The 21452-nt window shown below is 38.7% G+C and overlaps 1 protein-coding gene across 2 annotated transcripts in view; it reads right to left on the bottom strand.

Annotated features, from left to right (window-relative positions):
* The window catches only part of ACVR2A (activin A receptor type 2A), a 49095-nt gene that overhangs the window by 4061 nt on the left and 23582 nt on the right, over positions 1–21452 (bottom strand). Inside the window, exons 2-9 of one of the 2 annotated variants that reach the window (XM_081873197.1) lie at positions 18109–18316; positions 16119–16228; positions 14562–14716; positions 6463–6606; positions 5193–5336; positions 3751–3896; positions 1786–1900; positions 630–768 (exon numbers count right to left, since the gene is read on the bottom strand). In XM_081873197.1, coding sequence (XP_081729323.1) covers positions 630–768; positions 1786–1900; positions 3751–3896; positions 5193–5336; positions 6463–6606; positions 14562–14716; positions 16119–16228; positions 18109–18316 — 1161 coding nt within the window. Of the gene's footprint in view, positions 1–629; positions 769–1785; positions 1901–3750; positions 3897–5192; positions 5337–6462; positions 6607–9339; positions 9364–14561; positions 14717–16118; positions 16255–18108; positions 18317–21452 lie in introns of those variants that run through there. The other variant, XM_081873196.1, reaches the window with a different exon arrangement.

Genomic DNA, 21452 nt, shown 5'->3' with positions numbered 1-21452 from the left:
CAAGCATTAAAAACTGCAGAGGGAAGCATACCATGCCAGGATGTTTTTATAAGGGTAACAACTCACTCCAAAGTTCAGTTGAAGTTAGTTACAACCCCAAATACATTTTATTCTTGCCTTGATATGTTTGATCAGTTTGGGTTGATGGCTTAGGGCTTACTCAGAGTTCATTCACACACGTTCAGATATCCATTTTAATGAATGGATGGCCATCTCAACACTCTGCTTTTGCAAGATATCTACAAATACCCTTTGGAAAACCACTTCTGCTCCCTTCTGTAAGGTGAATTCACCTTGCTTCAACCCTGCATTCTGTAATTATATGTAAGATTATCTGCTCCACTCCTACATTGCTGAAAGACTGCAGAAAAGAGTAGAAACAGATTGCACTACAGTCTGTTTCAACAGCGAGAATTTGATTAAGCTATTACTTGCTCCTGGTAACCTCCTACATGGGTAGATTTCAAGATGAGTGGGCTGTTTGCTGACTCCGGTCAGATGCTGTTTTCTGGGTTCTGTACCAACACTCATGGACAGTTTTGCTTTAATTTCTCTTTATATGTATCCAGCGGAAAGAATATAAGCTTCGAACATTTCATGTGTGTACAACACACATACACTTTACTTACCGTCTGATGCAGTACATCGCGATGCAAGTTCCCACAGGACTAGTCCCATGGCATACATGTCTATTCTCAAAAATGCATCCCGCTGGAAGTTTATGGCACCTTCTAACACTTCTGGAGCCATATATCTTCGGGTTCCAACCTTGAAAATAAATAATCACTAGATGTTAGGGTCACAACCGTATGTAATTCAGGTTTCAAAATATGCTAACATCCAGCATGTGTTCTAGAGAAATTTTTAAACATCGTTAATTGCCATTCGAATGGAAATTATGTAAAGCTCTTAAGTCTTTCATTTTACTTTGGAATAGCTCACATTCTAAACCAAAAGAAAATCCAATAACATTTCTTAACAAGTAAACTGTCCAGAATATTGCATACTAAAAGAGCATTATTATTTATGTTTCAGTAGCCATCAGCATTCTTTCAAAATGGCTAATAAAGGAATTAAGAGATACAAGAACTGTTGGCAAAGGTGTGTGCTCCATCCTGCCCCAAAATACATATATCTATGTTTTAGATCTCTTTCAGGCTTCATAAAGGGAAGGAGAACCATGTCTGAAAGCAAACTAACAGTTTAAATTTTCCTACTTGGTATTACTGTATATACTTGAGTATAAGCCGACCCAAATATAAGCCGAGGCATCTAATTTTAGCACAAAAAACTGGGAAAACTTATTGATTCAAGTATAAGCCGGTTCACACCACACCACAAACCTGGTGGTGGCGGCAGTGGTGGAGGGAGAACAAGCAGCCCGAAAGGGCTGCTTTCGGGCTGCTCGTTCCTCCTCCACTGCCGCCGACAGCGGCAAAGGCAGAGGAGGAGGAAAGAGCAGCTTTTCGGGCCGCTCGTCCCTCCGCCACTACCTCCCTCGAGTGTAAGCCGAGGGGGGCTTTCTCAGCATAAAAAATGTGCTGAAAAAGTCGGCTTCTACTCGAGTATATATGGTAGTTTCTCTGCAGTGTTAAAGTGCTCGTATCAATGATTACTATGCCACATTTTATCAAGAGAAAGCATTCAAAACTGATGTGATAGACCTAGTCGGATTTTCATAACAACAAGTCTACAAGCCTCCTCCCTCTCATGGAAAACTCCAGAAAATAGGGAAATTTATTTCAATCCCAAAAAGAATCACAATTCTTTAAACTTTAAACTTACCTGACCATGTGTGTCACCTGCCGACTTCCCAGCCTCAAATTTTAAAGCAAGGCCAAAGTCAGCAATACAAGCTGTAAGATTATTTTTCAACAACACATTCTTGCTTTTGATGTCCCTTGAAAAAAAGAAAACATGCACCAATATAAAAATTGCTACATAATCATAAAGCTTAAAAATACCTTGCTGAACAACACCTGCATATGTTTGAACCTCAGCTTAGATTTATTCATTAAGTGTAACTATCATCAGGGGCTCACAAATGTTGGCTTTTACAAAGTTGTAAGCAGTCATCACCAGCAACCCTTGGGCCTTCTGAGTCCTGTACAGAGAAGGAAGGCTGTTTGCTCTTAAAGTGCATCTCTCTGCTGCAGCCCGTTCAAAATCCTAATGGGAAGGGAAACAAATCATTCCACCATTCCTCTATAGAGAATTGAGTAGAGGGCAGAAAGGAGAGGCAGTTTCTCTCCTAACCATTTAATATGAATTGGGGAGAGGATCCTGAACTCACGCTCATTTCATGCCATAATCACAGTTTGTTCTTTTTAAAAGATTGCTTTCATCGGGCCAAGTGAAGGAATAGTAATGGTGTAAGAACTACCACAAGCCACTTCAGAGAGGTTTTCAGTTTGCTAACTTTACTTCACAAGCTTCACAAATCTGGGGCAGAAAGCTGGAGTTTCAGACCTTTTCTGTATTTGTGATCCTGCAAGGAGGCATGGGAAAACTAAAACCTGAACTCCCCTTGCCGTTGGGCACAACTCAACACAGGTAAACTATTATTTTTGTATTCTTCCTAAGCCCTAGTCTTAAATTGAAGGGGTGAAGGCACCTGCTGTTTTTAGCAGTAAAATACGCAGTCATATAATTAAAGAGTAACAAGTTTTCTTGCCCTTCAATGCTACAAGCATCTCCATGAGAAATACATTCATCCATCGAAACTAATATTGGTGTCTAGTTCCACTGCTTATGTAATGGAAAAGTGGCTTTTCATAGCCTAAGTATCACTATAATAGTATTTAAGAGAAAGAAATGTGTCAGATGGCACTTTCAAACTCACTTTTTAGAGTGGGGGGGGTAGGGGGTGTCGCTTTTAGCCAGTGGTCTTCATTCCCTCAGATCCACACACATTTCCCTATCTAGGCAAGCAAGAGGCATCACCAAGGTTCGAGGACATGTTCTAGCCTGGCCAAAGCACTCCAGGAGGGCATAGTGAAGGCCCAGTGAGAGAGACGAGCTTAGGAGAATCCTATGGACCAGATAAAGCAGGGGGGGGGCATTTGGGTCCTGGGCCTGAGGTTCTCCTCCTCTTTCAGAACCATATTTATAAAGTGGCCTGAAGTTTTTTTTATGTGAAACCCTACCCCATCAGATGCGGTTGGAATTAGGTAAGTGAGATGGAAATTATACTATTTTAATTGCTTTTATTTTAATTATTTTATTTTAATGACGATTTTATCGTTTTAACTCTTTTTTATTTTCACCGTAATGAGTATTTCACACACTACAGTTGTAAATAAATGATATATAAACTGTCAAAATAAACATTATCAATTAAATTTGGCAACCAACACACAAATGTTGCTTTTCGTAACTCTAAACATGATATACTTCTTACAGTCATGCAATCACATAAAATAATACAACTACTGGACCTCTGAAGGATTGTGAAGTTAATTTATTCTGTTTACATTTAAGATGCAGTGACAGTTCAGCTAGTACAGTGGTACCTCGGGTTACATATGCTTCAGGTTACATACGCTTCAGGTTACAGACTCCACTAACCCAGAAATAGAAGAAATTTGCTTCAGGATAAGAACAGAAATTATGCTCCGGCGGCACAGCAGCAGTGGGAGACCCCATTAGCTAAAGTGGTGCTTCAGGTTAAAACAGTTTCAGGTTAAGAACAGACCTTCAGAACGAATTAAGTTCTTAACCCGAGGTACCACTGTATCTGAAATCTCTTACCTATGGGATATAGCTGGTTTGTGTCCATCTTTTAGACCAGGGATGTCCTCATGAAGGTATGCCAAACCTCTAGCCATACTTTCCGCAATGTGACATAGCTCATTCCATGAGACTACATTAGCCTTCAAGAAGTCAGTAAGCGAACCCTAAACAACAGAGAATAATTTTTTTTACATCTTACAGGTTTTCAACATAGTCCCCTCCCAAACCGGCTATAACAAGATATAGGTGTAAAACAACTAGTACAAGTGTCCCAGCTGCAGATCTTTGCAAGTGCTCCAATGTACACAAACATGTTTTTGACTAGCATAGGCTTCTCCTTATTCACTGCAATATTAAGACAGAGCCACACAATTTCCAATACTGCTGCAAGAAGGAAGTTTGCATACACATTTAGAATGCAGCTCTGCATGCCTGTTAGAGATGACATGGTAACTGTTTGATCTCCAATGTGACAATTATCCTGAACTCCCTTTCAGTCTAATTCTATCAGATTTACTCATAAGGGAAAAAATAGCCACTGGTAAGGTAGAACGGGCTTTAGAACTTGCATGGAAATTTCCAAGGAACATAGAGAATAGCACACACATTTAGGCACCCATCTTAATTACATCCACAGTTCTAAAACCATAGATACCCAAGATACTCTGTGCCTAAGGTCATAGGGTAGGGAACGCAGTGGGAATACAGAGATGGTTTCACACCACAGAACTGTGGTGTTCAGTTCAGTTCAACAGAACTGAAAGTAGAATTAAAAGCCATTAGCTCTGTGGATATAAACCACACTGCATATTTTTTTTTTTTTTTAAAGAATGGGAGGATAAACGTAATATATATATTTGGGGGGGGGGGCTTTTCCACCTCCAAGATCCATAATACAATTTAACATTAGCCTAATACAGTGGTGCCTCGCAAGACGAAATTAATCCGTTCCGTGAGGCTCTTCGTATAGCGTTTTTTTCATCTTGTGAAGCAAGCCCATTGACAGCTTAGCGGATTAGCGCTATTAGCGGTTTAGCGGCTTTTAGCGGATCAGCTGATAAGCGGCTTAGGGTTTAGGAAAAGGGGGGGGGAGGGAAAAAACCCGCAGGAACTCGCAAGACATTTTCGTCTTGCGAAGCAAGCCCATAGGGAAATTCGTTTTGCGAAGCGCCTCCAAAACGGAAAACCCTTTCGTCTAGCGGGTTTTCCGTCTTGCGAGGCGTTCGTCTTGCGGGGCACCACTGTATGGTAGAAGCAAGAATGCCCCCCTTTTTTTGCCATATACATTCGCAGCAAACACTCATTGTTTGAGGGCCAGAACTACTTTTAATAGCCTGTTGAAGTACAGATGCTTTAGGACTATACCCCAAATCCATTTTCTTACAACAAACATTTTTTCAGAGACGGTGGGCAGTAGGGGGCTGTTATGAAAACTGTAGTACTTGACAAAGACAACAAACCTTTTCATGAAATGCTGTTATTAGCCACAAATCAACATCAATGTTGGTGCCTCGTTTCTCAGCACCAATAAACTGTAGTATGTTTTCATGCTTCATTCCAGGCAAGCTGTATATTTCATATTCATTTTGCCATGACTGTTTGTCCTTAAAAAGAAAAAAAGTGTTTTAATATATTCAAAATGTCAATTAAAAATCTCTTCTGCACTTTCATAACATTTCCCTAATTCACTGTCAAAAGAAAACCAGTCTTAATCATCCAATTAAGTACTGCTAATCTTTGCAATTTAGGAGACCTGGAAAATACGGACCTGTGTCCATTTAGACACAATGGGTTGGATACAGACTAGGAATGGTAACCAACTTATTTGTTCCATCAGGACAAGGATTTCTGCTTGTGCAATGGAACTTCTCCCCCTCTTCTGGGTACCCCCAGAACAGATTTAGGGGGTGTAGGGGCAGAAGGGCAGGAAATTCCACTGTGCAAGTAAAAATCCTTGCACTGATGGAACAAGTTAGGATTGCAGTCTATGGGTTAGGTATCCAGCTAACCCTACTACATGGGAGTAAATACTGTTCATTGAGGCTTACTTCTTGAAAGGCAGGGTTAGGATTACAGCCCAAATTAGTTTCAATGAATTCAAAGGGGCTTACTCCCAGGTAATTCAAAGGGGCTTACTCCCAGGTAAGTGAGGCTAGGACTGCAAACTTAGTTGTAACTGAAATCAATGGAAATTAGCAAAAACAGCAACACTAACATCAAGGTGCCAGACCCTTAATGTGTGTCACACACGATAATAAACTTCATTTAAATCCCAGACAAAAAGCTGCTTTTCAAGTTAATAATAATAATTTATATATCTATACCCCGCCCATCTGGCTGGATTTCCCCAGCCACTTTGGGCAGCTCCCATTTCCGCTGTTAGCTTTGCATGGAGGGTGGGCATGCACTTTCGAAAGCTAAAGTCTCCAAACCACTCTGAAGTTCAGAGAGTCTCTGATGCAGCTCCATATCATGCCTTATTAACAGTGAAATCCAACTTAAATAAAATAGATTCAAAATGCCCTGATTTGTCTCATAATTCATGGTACACCTAGAGCTGCTGCACCCTAGATAGATATGTAGCTAGATACTCATAGGTTGCTGTAATATTACTCTTTTCAGAACAGTGTAAGGAAGAAATTCCAGCAATTCTCTGGATTGTACATGTAACAATTTGCAAAGAAGTTCTAATTCACAGCAGTGTAGCACTTAATAAGGATATTTATATACCTGTACTGGGAATATTTTCACAGCTACATATTCATTTAACAACTGAGCTTTCCAGACACAGCCAAATCTTCCCCTAGCTTTGATCTCTAGTAATTGCAGTGGCTTCAGGCCCATCAGTGGTGATGGAGGTGGTGGTCCAGGATCCTAGAAACAACAGATAAACCCATTAAACTCTAGTTTTCTGTACTACAATCCTCTAGCGTGGAGAAGGGGAAACATACACATGGCGGGGCTCAAGTTCCGCCAATAAAATTTACAGCAGAAGGCAAACTGGGCTTTTAATACAGCAGTGTCCCAAACCTTACCAAGATCGTATTTGTTGAGATAATTGAATGGCTGCACCTGTGTCTCCTTGAAAAAAATATTTTTTCAAAACACATTACAATAAGCAACCATACATCAGGCACCAAGTATTTCCTAGGGCACAGCTGAAACTATCATCCAAGAGAACTATTGAAGAACTCAAGTGGTCACCTGAGGCCCTTTAAGCTGCGTGTATCAGGTTCTGTAACATTCAGCATACAGGTTGTGACTACTCCTGCCAGGTGTAATTGCAAGGCTAGATGAGATGGCAAGACCACTTTTTAGGCATGCATACCATTTCATTTAAACACTATAAAATTATTTAACACTATAAAAACCTACAGTGCCTATTTTAGACATTTCCTATCTAAACAAACAGAGGCTTCCCTCTTCTATGAGGCAGTTTTGGTTGACAATTAATAGATATCAGAAAAAATTTAGCCACACAAGACCAAATATGTGGAACAAATTTTCCAAATGATAACCAAGTTATGCAAATACATAAAGAGCAGTTTGTTTATCTATATCAGGCCCGCCCATCAGGAAGATCATGATCCACTGGTAGATCACTTGACGTCTGTGGTAGATCACTGGCTCCCTCCAAAGAAGCTCAACATTTTTGCCCCCCCCAACGGGGTCTTCCTCTTCCCTAAAAAAAAGCTAAACAACTTTGACCCGAACCCCCCAAAAGAGGGTAGATCACTGCCAGCCTTTAACTCTGTGAGTAGATCTCTGTCTCTTGGGAGTTGGCCACCCCTGATCTATATGGACTCCCACATCTGCTGTGCATATAACAGATATGTCCCCTGGATTCCCCATCCCACTATGTTGTATACATTGATGGGAGAACAAGCCTTGGGCAGCCTTTGGACTCAGCCAGAGGGAAGGCAGTTGTTCAAATTTTATTCCTTCTTTCCTTTCCCGAAGAGCTCCTTCTCAAACAGCCAACTTCTACCTTTAATATGCAACTTCCTACCTAGCTTGCCTCGCCCTTACTCCAAAGGTGGGGAACCTCCAGCCCAAACTTGGGCCACCAGCCTTCCTTATTTGGCCTGAGAGGCTGTTTTGGGGAAGCCACACCAACCCAACCTACACAATTCAGGTGTGGGGTCACTAACGGTAGCCCTTCAAAGGAAAATCGGGAGATTAATGCAGGCTCCCAGCTGTTCTTTTACTGGAGCAAGGTGCACTCCTCAGCACCCATCAGGGCCTTGCTCAAGGAAGGGGATACGGTTTCCATGGAATAAAAACCACTTCTCAATGTGTTTATCCTTTTCACGTCAAACATTGATGGGCGGAGGGAGGCCAGGTCAATTTCATGTTCCCCCTCCCCACCCTGCTGCTGCAGGAAGTGAGAAAGAAGTATGCTTCCTACTCTCACTTCTTGCAGTCGGGGTGGGTGAAGACACCAAAGGGAAGCAAGGCTTTCTCCCATATGTTCCTACCCCTCTGCAGCTGTCACTGTGCAAATTTGTCAGTACCCTGAACACACCCTCCATTCAATTCCAAGCTCTGATCTTTGCAGCACAGCACAGCAAATGTTAAAGCTGGCAAGAGGTTAAACTAATGAATTGCTGTTTCTGTAGCTCTCTTTACTAGCCCCTGCATAAAAGGTTACAAAAGGGCAACTTTCAAATATATTATGGGGTTCTGCTTTCTGACTTTTGCAAACTGAATCAAGCCATTAATTTATTTCCTTTACCAATAATAATCTATGAATTACAGTCATAGTCAAACTACTACTTGCATTTATTTCACATTTTCTGGATATTTTCTTCTAGCAACATGCCATAGCTATAAAAACAGGAGTTACTAATAACTAGTAAATCCTCATTGAAAACAAGAAGCAAAGCAGTGTCAATGAATATTAGTATAGATGGATAATAACTGATAAATACAGAATATGCAGAACCTTTAAAAACAGATTCAGTTAAATAAGTTCTCTATGTAATAAACAACTCATCTGCCTTCAGATATATTTCATGGAAGGGGAGCATGAATATGTGTTCAGATAAGAGGTGTACAAAATGCAAATCTTATGTAAGCCTATTTCATTGCCAAATCCCAATCATGACAACAATAGATTTAATGCAAAATATACAATGGAACAAATTCAATGGTCATGATTGAAATGACTGCTTGACTAGCTTTACATACCCAAAGGTCCTTGGTCTTATGTTTTCCAAATTCATGCTACATGTCAAAACTTATCAATGTAACACAGTTTTCTCTTATTGTCTCCACTTTGCCAAAAGCACCCATAAAAGTTGTAAAGAACAGCATATATGTCAATATAAAATTTGACCCCAGAGAATATAAATTCCACGTTGATTGTAGTTGGCACAATGTTAGGATTATTCTACTTAAAATGCTGGGGTATGCCACTACAAGTCATAGCCACATAGTGGCTATGATACAGAAACAAAGAACAATTTGTAGGAACGAAATTTAGCTGTACTTTCTAGAATTCCCATAGATGATTATTTTTTAGCTCAAACATTTATAAATGCCCAGGTCCTGCTCCAGTCTACAACTCCACATATCCATGGCTATGAATAAAACAATGCCTCTTACCTCTATCATTATATGAAAGGCGTGCTTGTAAAGAAGAACACACAGGCAAAAGAATATTACTTCATACAGCCAAAATTAAGTACAAGCTTATGAAAAGTGATAAAAGGAAAGCACTAAAAAGTTACTGCTAAGATTTTGTATAGATCTCTTTAAGAAAAATCAAGAACTAAAATCACCCAAGAATTTACATTAATTCTCCACTGACTGTAAGAGAGGCAGCAATAGTTACAGTACGACACAAATGAAATTTCAGTATTTAATATCATGTATTTAGAATCAAATGCTGAAATTGATATTTTATAAAGTTTCCACAAAATAACCCATGTGAAATAAATCCGAGCATGCTGCCATTGTCGCAGAATCTCAGTGACGTACTACAATGCAGTCGTAGCACTAGTGAGTTCAATCCAGTGTTAGAAACTGAGATATGAAAGCTGAGATATGGCCACAACAATGGAATGTCTAGGCACACTTTTTTTATAACAAGAATACAAAGCTGAAAATAAATGAACTGCAGCTAAAATATAATGTTCATTTTTCACATGGTCTAATCCTTCCCCTGCCCAACCCCCTCATATTCTTAAGAGGGTCTCTTCTCCAGTCTTCAGAGAGCGGCTGGAATTTGGGAGGCAGAAAAAGGCCCTCCTTTTCTTCCACTTTCCAGTTTTAATCTGAAATCTTAGGTGCAGTACTGCGCCCAGAGCTCAGAAACTGCTTGTACTAATGAAATTCCTTGTTGCAAAACATGCGTAGGACAATGGGAGTTTCGAACATGGGTTCAATCACCGATTAAACAGATGATTTTATAGACATTACTATGAACTTTTCAACTTTTCTAAAGTAATATGCAAGTATGAAGAATTTGATATGTTTCTACATTACACCAGAGGGCAGCATTGCATCATCTAATGGTAGCTTAAAAGATTCTGAAGCAAGATCCAAAAATACGAAGAAAAACAAAAACAACTCTATTTTAACTTTCTTTTTAAAGTGAACTTTTACTTTTAGAGTTAATACTTCTATTCTGGGAGGTCAGCTAAAAAAATGTTATAAATGCACTGTTTTCTCTCAATTTTGTTCTCTGAGTTAAAACCCTCAGTTTCATTTAAGTTTTATGCTGGCAATGACTGTACAAACTCCAGAGCTTCTGAAACAAAATCTGGAGCCTAAGGTATATTTTTTTTAAAAAAACTTTAAAACATTTATGTCCTATTTATGGATTTTCGCTTATTTTTGAAAGATCATTTGTATTTAGTTCACTTTTACTTGAGCACCAATGGGAATGAGCTATTTATTAAAAAATATATACAAGAAATGAAGAAAATAAAAAGGTGGCTACAAACCACATTAACCACCTACAGTGGTAATATGCAACCCTCATATTACTAAATACTAACCTAAAATAGTAATTTAGTAAAAGACCAACAGTATGGCAGTTTTTACAAATACGAACAAAAAGGCCTAGATTCTGCTGACAAGAGAAGTGGGATATAATATACAAAAGAGGACATCCTCCTTCATCTCTGGATGGAAAAGAAATATAAGGGTACACTGGAAAGAGTAGAGCTGCAGAGAAAAAGACAAAGCTGAAAAAGGACAAAGCTGAAAAAGAATCCAGACAGAGAAGAGGATGGGAAAGGAAAGGAACATGTAATGCTAGGAACAGAATCACAATATCGAAAAGCTTTGTTCAGAGGATAAACTGTCCAACACCAAAATCTATCAGTACAGCAAGGAATAATGTGCAGAACAACACCATTTCTGAAATGCTGCAACTACCTCTATTTGCAGTGCCGATACACTTACACATTTTAGATATACTCCAACACATCTGCTAAGTTCAGGGCGTTATTATATTGATATTTTTGTACTGCATATGTATTTTTATATTATACACCAGCAATATAGGCAGCCTTGAGAATGTAATATTTTAAATAAAATAAATATTAAGTTAGTAATAAACTGAAATTTTATGTTCAGAGAATGGAAGGAGGCATCAGTTTAGAGTGAGGAAGAAGTTTACAAAATCTAAAAAGCTAAGTCTTCTTGCTTGAGCTGTTTTTAATTGTTTTAATGATTTTTGTTGTTTTCATTTTACTGATTTTCTTTTTCTTTTTTATGTCATGCTGTAACCTGGTAATGACAATGATGAAAGGCGGTGTATACTTTAAAAAAATAAATGAACAACTAATACGTACGACAGTTAAGTACTAAGAATAAATTATTTTTTTTTTAAAAAAATGTAATGCCACAAAAGTAGAAAGAAAGAAAGAAAGAAAGAAAGAAAGAAAGAAAGAAAGAAAGGCCTTTTAACCCATTCCACAGCAGCATGAGACGACAGGCTTTGAGAATCAGACTTGCACTATCCCTCCACTTTGCACTTTGTGTTAGGACACTCTTGAAACATGGAAATACTCCAAGTTTCCCATGACTGTTGCTTTTATTGTCATGGAAAGACCAACTTCATTTCACCATTTTCATTTTTAATCAGAACCATGCTTTTAAGTGTTTGCAACACAAGCTTGGTTTAACAATAAACTAAGAGAAAGATGAGCCACTTTTAAAGGAACCAGAACAGTAAATAAACTCCGCTTAGCTACTAAGAATGATTTTGCACATTCAATTTAAGTAATAGCCACCATGCAACAGCAGATGCAGGCTAGCCTTATGAAACCCAGTATCCTCACATTAACTAGCTCCCGCAAAATTGTTTTATGACAAGATTTATTCATCAAATTACATATGTAAACTTTTAAACACAGCTGGTTCATAGAAAACAGAAGCTTATAAAGTTATCTATAAACCATCAGCTACTATTGCAAAATTCAAAACTTTCTTTCCTGAACAGAGCTGCATTTTTGAACTGCTGAAAACTGCAGCTGAAACATGTAATAGAGACCAATCTATGAGGAAACTGGGTGTAGTGGAAAGAAGATCTCTGAAAACTTCCAAAATTAAGCAGCCTATTTAAACCAACATAAAGGAGATTCTGGTGTGGAGGTACATTTTAAAATTATTTCTCCCATGTGCTCTCTCAAACTGCACGCTTTGAGAAGTACTGTACCACCTGAACACACTTAAAATAGCCCTCAAACTAGAAGAGATCACTGTGCAGCAGCGAACACTGACAGCAATTTAGTTCTTAACAGTGTTTACACAAAATGATTCCAAATTGGTCAGCTAAGAGAGATACTTCATAAAAATGAGGTAGTGCTCATCTCCAAGGGAAACCATTTGACCTTTAGGCTTTTAATATAAAAAAGACCAGTATATCATGAACAATTCCTTTTCCATTGAAATAATCCTAAACATATGGGCACCTTCCTTACACCTGGTGCAAATGTGTCAATATCCTCATCTGTACTCTTGCATTAATGAGTTCACATCAAAAGCTCTACATCTAGCCAAATTTCTGCAAAAAAATGCTAATAAGAATCTGTATATTATTACCAATAATATTTTATAGGATCGAGTCCATTGTAGGAATCAATCCTATAAAATCTGTATCATAGGAACAATTCTTTTTTAAAAATCAGATCATGTTTATTTTCTGATTTATAAACACAAGAGGCAGTAATCAATGCTAGTCCAACTCAGACTAGACCCACTCAAGTTAATGGCCATGACTAACATGCATTGATGTGTATGTGTGCACGTGTGCGCGTGCATACATGCATGCATGCAAATGTGTACATGCACACATACAACGACAACAAGTAGAGACAAAAAGGAAGTAAAGGCAAAAGGGAAGTTAATTTTAAAAACAGGCGATTCCAGAGAAACCAAGATAACATGTATCAGCACTGAATAATGCACTAGTTGAAACAAGCTCAAGTGGTAATCATAGCTTCACCAAAAGCATCACCTCCCTTGTCACAGATTGTATCCACTTCTAGCTATCTGACAGGACAGTCAGAGCTTCCTGGTTGCATGTACAGCCAAAAGACTTGCTTTTATCTTAGCTTATTAAACAAGACGACTAATGCCTGAATACAATCAAATTATTCACCACCATGTGTAAAGCTTGTGTGCCCTGCCTTTACGACACATATAACTGACTGTCTCACTTTTAATTTTAGTTCAGTAAATTTAAGTTTTAATGAACTGGATTTTTTCTCCAGTGACTTTCTATGCTACAGGTTGTGAAGTAGGCACATTCTGAATTCTGAAACAATGCTGCAGACATCAGTCACTAACTAGCAGCCATGGGGGCATGGCAAAACACAAAATTACAATACTGCCTCTAACAGTGGAAGTGGAACATAACCTTATATTCCATGAATTTGTCTCATCCTCTTTTAAAGCTATTCAAGCTGGTGGGCCACTACTGTGGGGCCATCCTGTGGGAGTGAGTTCCATAATTCCAACTATGCAGGGAGTGAAGAAGTACTTTCTTCTACAGTAACATTTCTTAAGATGCTGCTAGATTCTAATGTTAGAATAATAGGGACTCAGGTGGCGCTGTGGGTTAAACCACAGAGCCTAGGACTTGCTGATCAGAAGGTCGGCGGTTTGAATCCCTGCAATGGGGTGAGCTCCCATTGTTCGGTCCCAGCTCCTGCCCACCTAGCAGTTCGAAAGCACGTCAAAGTGCAAATAGATAAATAGGTACCGCTTCAGCGGGAAGGTAAACAGCGTTTCCATGTGCTGCTCTGGTTCGCCAGAAGTGGCTTAGGCGGAAGCTGTACGCCGGCTCTCTCGGCCAATAAAGCGAGATGAGCGCCGCTACCCCAGAGTCGGTCATGACTGGACCTAATGGTCAGGGGTCCCTTTACCTTTACCTTTTAGATTCTAATGTTTAATACTTCCAAGACCAAAACCTACAAGTTTGTTTTTTAAGTCTAAAATCTCTGTACTTTTCTAATGAATGAATCCCAGAAGATAGAGATGAAGTTTACAATGGATTAGTTATGCAGAACATTTAACCACCATCCTGGCAGTCACTTCAGGGAACAGAGGACACCTTCATTCATGCAAGGGCTGGGGAAGAAGCCCCCAGTTTCCACAAACTCCTTTCTTTAGTTGAAGACTTCCACACCACATGCTGACACTCCCAAAACTCTCAACAGAGCAAGACGTTGCAGTGAAAATGAAAAGCTAGGAAAGAAGCCACCGCTGAAGGAGATCTCCACTCATACTTTTTTTGATCCTAGTCATTAGATCCAGTCACTCACCATCATTTTTCTGCAACAAATGAATTCAGATCAAAATAACTGGCTTACCTGTGTTGGTACAAGTACTGGAGGATATGCTAATTTGTGGTGTCGGTACATCCAAAATGAAACCAGTATGATCACTGCAATTCCCATTATAGGCACAAGAGAATAAAGCAAGGTACTGAAAAGGGGTGGTTTAGATGCAACAGGATTGGAAGTAGCTGCAGGGGAGAAAAGTTCCCAGTTAGTCTTCTGACAGTGTAATACCAAGCAGAAAAGTACCGATTCTTAAAAACAGAGAAAAGTAAAATGGACTTCATATGAAACAGAGCATCATGATATCAATGGATTAAATCAGATCAAAGGTTAAACACTGAAAGGTTTAAGCTCGCATTTCAACTTTCATTTAAGATGCTTTCATTGTGCCCATTTATTCATTTATACTTGACATATGTTATGAGACTTGAAAGCTTGTGTTATATCTCATCAGCAGAATTTGCTCCAGAAAGCAGTATCACTTTATCTCCCATGTGTCAGACACATAACTACTTTAAGACCCTCTAAGGATACTTAAAAATAGTTCCCAAATTTAAGAATGATCAAAATGCTTAAATTCTTGCTGAGAAGTTATTTTCAGTATGAATCAATGACAAAGTGAATGTTAAGAATAATTTTACCCTTTGTGCTTTAAGTACTAAATTTAGCAAAACGTTATATAAAGTAGCTGTTTAGTGTTTGCCAGTTCATATTTACCACTTGCATTCAGTGAAAAGTTTATTGATTTTGCAGGAATATCTTTGAATTTGATTCATGCTATTTTCAGAACATCTAATTTAGTCCATTTCAGCCACAATGTTAAACCATAGTTTAGTGTTATGGGAATGAGCCTCACAGCTGCTCACTTCCCGGTCCTCCTCTGGTATGGCCAAAAGACTTGAAGAATCTCTCTTCCAGGTTTCAATTAACTGATGTTGGTTACATCTGAACAGGAAACTTTGGTTAGTTTAAACAAGCCAGTATGACAGACCACTGTTTGACCCCAGCTTGTTTCAATATAACCAGGAGTGGCAAACCTGTGGGCCTCCAGGACTCTTACTCCCATTGGCCCCAGTTGTCAAAAGGTTAGTCACCCCTGCAATAAGCATAGTTTGAACTACCAATGCAACAAAATGGAAGTACACGCTTCCACTCTTCTTTTCACAGTGATGTATCAGGAAAGAGATGAGGAAGGAAAGGGAACAGGAACAGAACACCCAATGGCCTCCATGGTTTGTTCTTATTGTTGTTCCTGTAAATATGATTACATTATGTCCAAACTGAACCACTCGCATCACTGTGTAGAGACATCTATTATGATCAGTGACCAAGACATGCAATTGTTACAAAGGATATTTATGGACTGAAGACCGTTGGAAACACAGCTATTTACAAGCATGTAGCTTTTAATGTTAAAAAGTCCTTCTGAAATTGGATAACTGATATTTCATTTGAATGATTATAAAAGCTCTTATTAACAGAAGTTCTCTTAAGATCAGCACAAATAAGTGAGGGAAAATAACATTTCTCAATGTTGCAGAAATTGAACTGTGACTAACCGTGACTAACTAGAAAAACTGAACTTACGTTGTGTGACCTCCATTTCTGGAAAGTAGAAAAAATGTTGATTGCACATGTTGCCTTCACAGCAGCAGAAAAACACATCAGGACTGTCCTTCTTTTCTATACAGTCAGTTCTGAAAGGTTTTAAAACCAGTTACTTATCTTCATTTTACAATGGTATAAATACACAGACATGACCCTCCAGCAACTAATGCAAAATAATAAAATATCTGCTTTTAAAACATTGCGTCATGAATCTACATTTGAATATTCTTGTTGCAGGTGTTTAAACCAGATCTGTACCAACTTTTAATTTGGCTCATTTATTGTGCTGTAAGGTGATGTTACAGAATGCATGACATTTTCCCCCAAGCAGCAGGTTACCTTTCACTACAAAATTGTGATCCATTCACCACTCTTAGCAAATCACACTGCACATTGCTTCCCTTTTAATACTGCTGCTGATCATGCTGTGCATATTGCTGTGGACCTTTGAAGTCCTAGGAGCCACTTTAAAAGACACAAGCTACTCAATATATATAGAGGCTGATCTGCCTCCATCTCTGCCAAGAAAGAAGAACTGTGTGTACTATAGAATGCCTCCTTTCAAGTGGCAGGTGCAAAACATTTTGTTAAAAGGAACTTCCATTTCAGCTGAACCTTAATTTAAAGTATGAATCAAAGTAGCTTCTTTTCAGACTAATTTTGGTATGTCATCCTTCCCCAACCTGGCACCCCCTTGATGTTTTTGGAAAGTGGACAATGAAATTCATCCACCTTTTAATATCACAAATTAATTATCTACCCACCTACATTTTAAAATTACTCTCTATATAAGTATACTTAGAAGTATATCTACATAAGTTACAGGGTTCAATCCTGATAAAGGATGGTGCCTCAACCCCATTTTCAGGGACTCTGCACCCACCTCCCCTTTCTCAGCTCTCTCCCACCACAGCCTGCCATATTCAGCAGAGTATATCCTTCAAAAGAGGATCTGCAGGACTTGGGAGAGGAAGACGTGATAACTCAGTTTCTGCTAGCCCTTGGATATATAAGTGAAAGCCTCCTTTTGAAAAGCTGACAGAAAGTTTATCTCCAGGTATTGGGGGCGGGGGGGGGGGGAATCCTATCAGTGCTTGCACTTTTTCACTCCCACCTCTAATAGCACAGTAAGTCTTGATGTGGCGGCTTCTGAAGGGAATCTATTCCAAAGGGAATCTATTCCTTCTGCCATCCCCAAAGGTACCCCCCCCCCCCCGTTTTTAAAAACAGACAGAGCAAAAAAAATCACCATCCTTGCGTATCTTGTCTGGCACAACTTAAAATTCTGGTACTAAATATGAGTAGAAAGTAATTTTAATATATCAGTCCACTAAAACTAAAATGAGTCAACTTCTAAATTAATGATTTCATTCAAACAGCCGCTATCTGTTGATGAACAACAAGGAATCTTGTAGCACCTTAAAGATCAGAATTTGTGCAGTAAACATTTGCCCCTGCATATTGAGTAGACAACATGCTTTCTGTTCCTTTAACAGCTATGGTATTTATTTTCAATTACATTAATTAATAATAATAATAATAATAATAATAATAATAATAATGAAAAACTGTGAGATGATTTACTACCCCAATCTGCTAGCACTGACTAAGGTAATAAATGAATCCCAATGGCAAAATCCAATGCATTTCTTTTTGTTTCCAGACAATAAACAGTAAGTGATAATTGGTTGAAATTTGTGGGCGTTGTATAGATGGTGGTTTGTGACAACGCAGAATTCTGTATGTTTGAACGTATGTTTGCCAGCACCCTAAAGTTACAAATGGCAAGTGCTGAGATAGTGACACTCAAAAAATTGGGTTGGCATTACGTTAAAAGGCTCTGTAAGATAAAGACGCTCTAGGTTTGAAGCAGCCCAATTGAACTATAAGCTGTGCAGACTTTATTCAAGCATTACTTTTTAAACACATACATGAATAACAAATGAAAAAGTAGTATTAGTTAGCTTGCCTGTCATAACAGTTAATATCGTCCAGCCAGCAACCCTTTTTCACAATTTCAACAGTTCCAGAAATATTCTTCCACGTTGCAAAGCAATGTCGTCTTTTATCTTTATCACCGTAACACAGTTCAATGCCACTGCGATTTGTTTTATCGGTTTCCCAATTAGCATTGTAGAAGATGCACTCCTGTGTCTCTGATCTGCCTAGTATGGCACCTACATGGGGAAATCAATTACAAACCAAGTTATTCAATAAGGTTGCGACATGTTTTGGGTGTTCAGAACAAAACAGCATTAAATTTATCAATACTATATACGTATATTCTTCACCATTTATTTATTTATTTATTTATTTATTTATTTATTTATTTACAAACGTGTTTATATACGGCTATGTCATTTTTTAAAAAACAGATGATTAAAGCAATAAAACATAAAACCATACAATAAAAACCATATAAGTTAAGACATCAATTAACAATTGGGGAAGAATTGATTCTTAATTCCCTGCATTGGCTTTGCAGAATAGAAACATTTTCAGCAGGCATTTAAAGGTTAGCACAGAAGATGCCTGCTGAATCTCTATTCCACAGGACTGGGCTGATGACATTAAAGGCTCGATTTCTTGTTGTCAAATGAGCCTCACCAACCTGGGGAACGGCCAATAACACTCCCGCAGATGATCTCATTGGTCAAGTTGGGATACAAGGGACCGGCAAATCCTGAGATACCCTGCACCTAAGGTGTTCAGGTAGTTTAGGTTCTGTTCCCAGTACTTATGATTTTACCTCAACTTGGCATGCATCTCAAACTGTTTTTAAAGTAAATAAATAAAAAGTAGCAGAATAATTGTTGTTTTGAACTATTTCGTTTGACAATTGTCGTTTGACAAACTACAAACACTAATAGCAAAATAAGGTTTCTTGCTGAAATGTTTTTAGAACAGAAGTAACATTTATGCAACAGTAGCCCTCTTAAGAAATAGACTATAAAAGAACAGATTTCAAAATATGTAACTGTCTCGCATATCCAGCTGGAGCCCTCTACTATAGGGAATAGATCTGATGTTGTTGGAAAATTGTGGAGTTACAATAGAAATGTCACCAATGAGACTTTTTGGCATGACACTGAAGTTCTCTAATTATTTATCATGAAAGGTAACCAAAATATTTGAATTTTTCTCATTATCTGAAACTCAAATACAGGCAGCAACTGTTTTAGGCTCGTCCGATATGTGTGTGATCGCACAAACGCACATTGTGCCAAACCCTGAAGTGAGCCAAAAAATCACAAAATGGGTGGGTGGGGGCAGAACAATGGTGTCTGCAAGCTTTCCCAATGGGCGTTCCAATTATATGCGATTTCACATAAGCACATGCGCCTTGGAATGTATCCCCCACATAAATTGGTCACTGTCTGTACATATTCTAACAATCCCACCAATCAGTGGGATCCATCATCTATAAATGTAGCACAAACCTAAAGCAATCTGGTTTTGTTACTACTAAATTATGTTTACATAATCGGTGCGACAATACATTTCAACTCATTTTAATCTTGCAAAGAAGGGGCAATTCACCCAGTGACATTTATTAAGATTCTTTAGTCAATAATTCTTTTATCTCTAAATAAAACCACAGACAAAATTGCAAAGCTAACATGAAGGACCTGTTTTTGAAAAGCCCCACTAGAAATCAGTCATCTGAAGTAATCAATGGAGAAATCTAGACACATTTTTCCAGAATGTGGAAAAAATGAAGATTTTTTAAAATGACTAACAGCTGAGAGATCAGTATTAAAATCACAACTTAGTCATGAAGCTCACTCTGTGACCTTGGGACAGCTACTCTCCATCAGCCTAACCTACCTCAACAGTTTGTTCTAAGGATAAAGGGGGAGAAGAATATTCATGAATTTTCCACCCTGAACTTCTTGGAGGAAAGAATGGGTAAACAGAACACTGTTAAAAGTATACTACAAATAAAATGTTTTTCTCCAGCCTGCTTGTTCCTATTCTTGAATTGGGGTAGGAGGATAGGTTTGGAAACATGAAAAAACATGAGGTCTGGGACATATTCAAGCCAGACTGGGCTCTACATGAAGGTCCTGAGCAAACTGGGTGTGTGATTATCTGCTGGGAGAGGCTTGACTGGTTGAGTTGTACAGGCAGGGTGTGATCCATGTTCCCATAATACGTATTTGCTTTGCACAATGAGTTCTCATCTGAACCATTCAAAAAATAAGCTCAAATGATAGTAAAAAATAGATAGTGTAGAAAGACTCGCACTGTGTGCACCATTGCTGTCTCTTAACAAGTCTTGATCAAAACCAACATGCCTGAACTAGTAACCACACCTTTCCCCTGGCTAGCTACAAAGAATGTACTTTTAGTTGCGTGGAGGTGTGGCCTTGCTCAGCATGCTCAGAACAGAAGTACTGAGTTCCCAGGTCTAACAAAAGGATAGACCTGTTAAGGTTATATACATCATACAGTTGCCATCATGACAACAAGAGAGAGCAGGAAACTTCACAACCAGGACCAGGAGCCAGGAGCTCTGATAAGATACAAATTCATTACCAAGGTTTTTTCTGCCTAGAACAGTTGAGTGGGTTGAGATTGGCTGAGTGGTACAGAGACTAGGTTGGCCAGAAATGTCTTTAGGAGGAGCCTCTCAAATTTCAAATGGATTGTGGAATGGTGTACAGAATAAAGAGTATGGGCTTTGAGATTTGGGAAAATTCTTTAAAAACTGAAAAACATTTCAGTAAGTAGGGCTAAGCCCTGGTTGGCCTGATGGACCAGCCTCCACTCTTACTAGAGATGATAAAAATAAAAAATGAAAACACAAAAAATAAGGAAAGGGAGGAGTGGGAATAATTTGACTACTTTCCAAATGTTTTTAAGCGTCTGACAAAATCTTTACCAGTTAAGCAAAATGTTTTGTCTTTTACTAAATCACGAATCTAATCTGTTTAAATTTGCAGCTCTAATTTGGCCCAATATGCATAAAAACAAGTTGGAAAACCCTCGAAATGCCAAAACCACAACCACTCAACAATAAGCCACCACAACCCCACAAGTGTCTACTTATAATGTGTCCTTTGAGCTTGAGGTCATGGGCCAAATGCTTTCCTGTCTCCCTCTCCAAGTTGATCTGCATGGTGAAAGTCATCTATGCATTCACAACAGCTTAAGTTGTGTTTTGGGTCGTATCCAATGATGACTTTCTTTCTGCTTGTGAGCGGCAGGTAAGCCAATTTCACCTACCTATTGCAGTATATACCACAGATTGCAGGGGGGTGGGGTTGAGATCAGATACAAATCCAATGCATATAGCTGCCCTTAGAGGAG

Source organism: Podarcis erhardii, assembly GCF_964252035.2.
Source record: "Podarcis erhardii genome assembly, chromosome: 1".
Classification (NCBI taxonomy): Eukaryota; Metazoa; Chordata; class Lepidosauria; order Squamata; family Lacertidae; genus Podarcis; species Podarcis erhardii.
The sequence above is the reverse complement of the archived record's forward strand: the minus strand, read 5'-3'. Positions and strand labels throughout refer to the sequence as shown.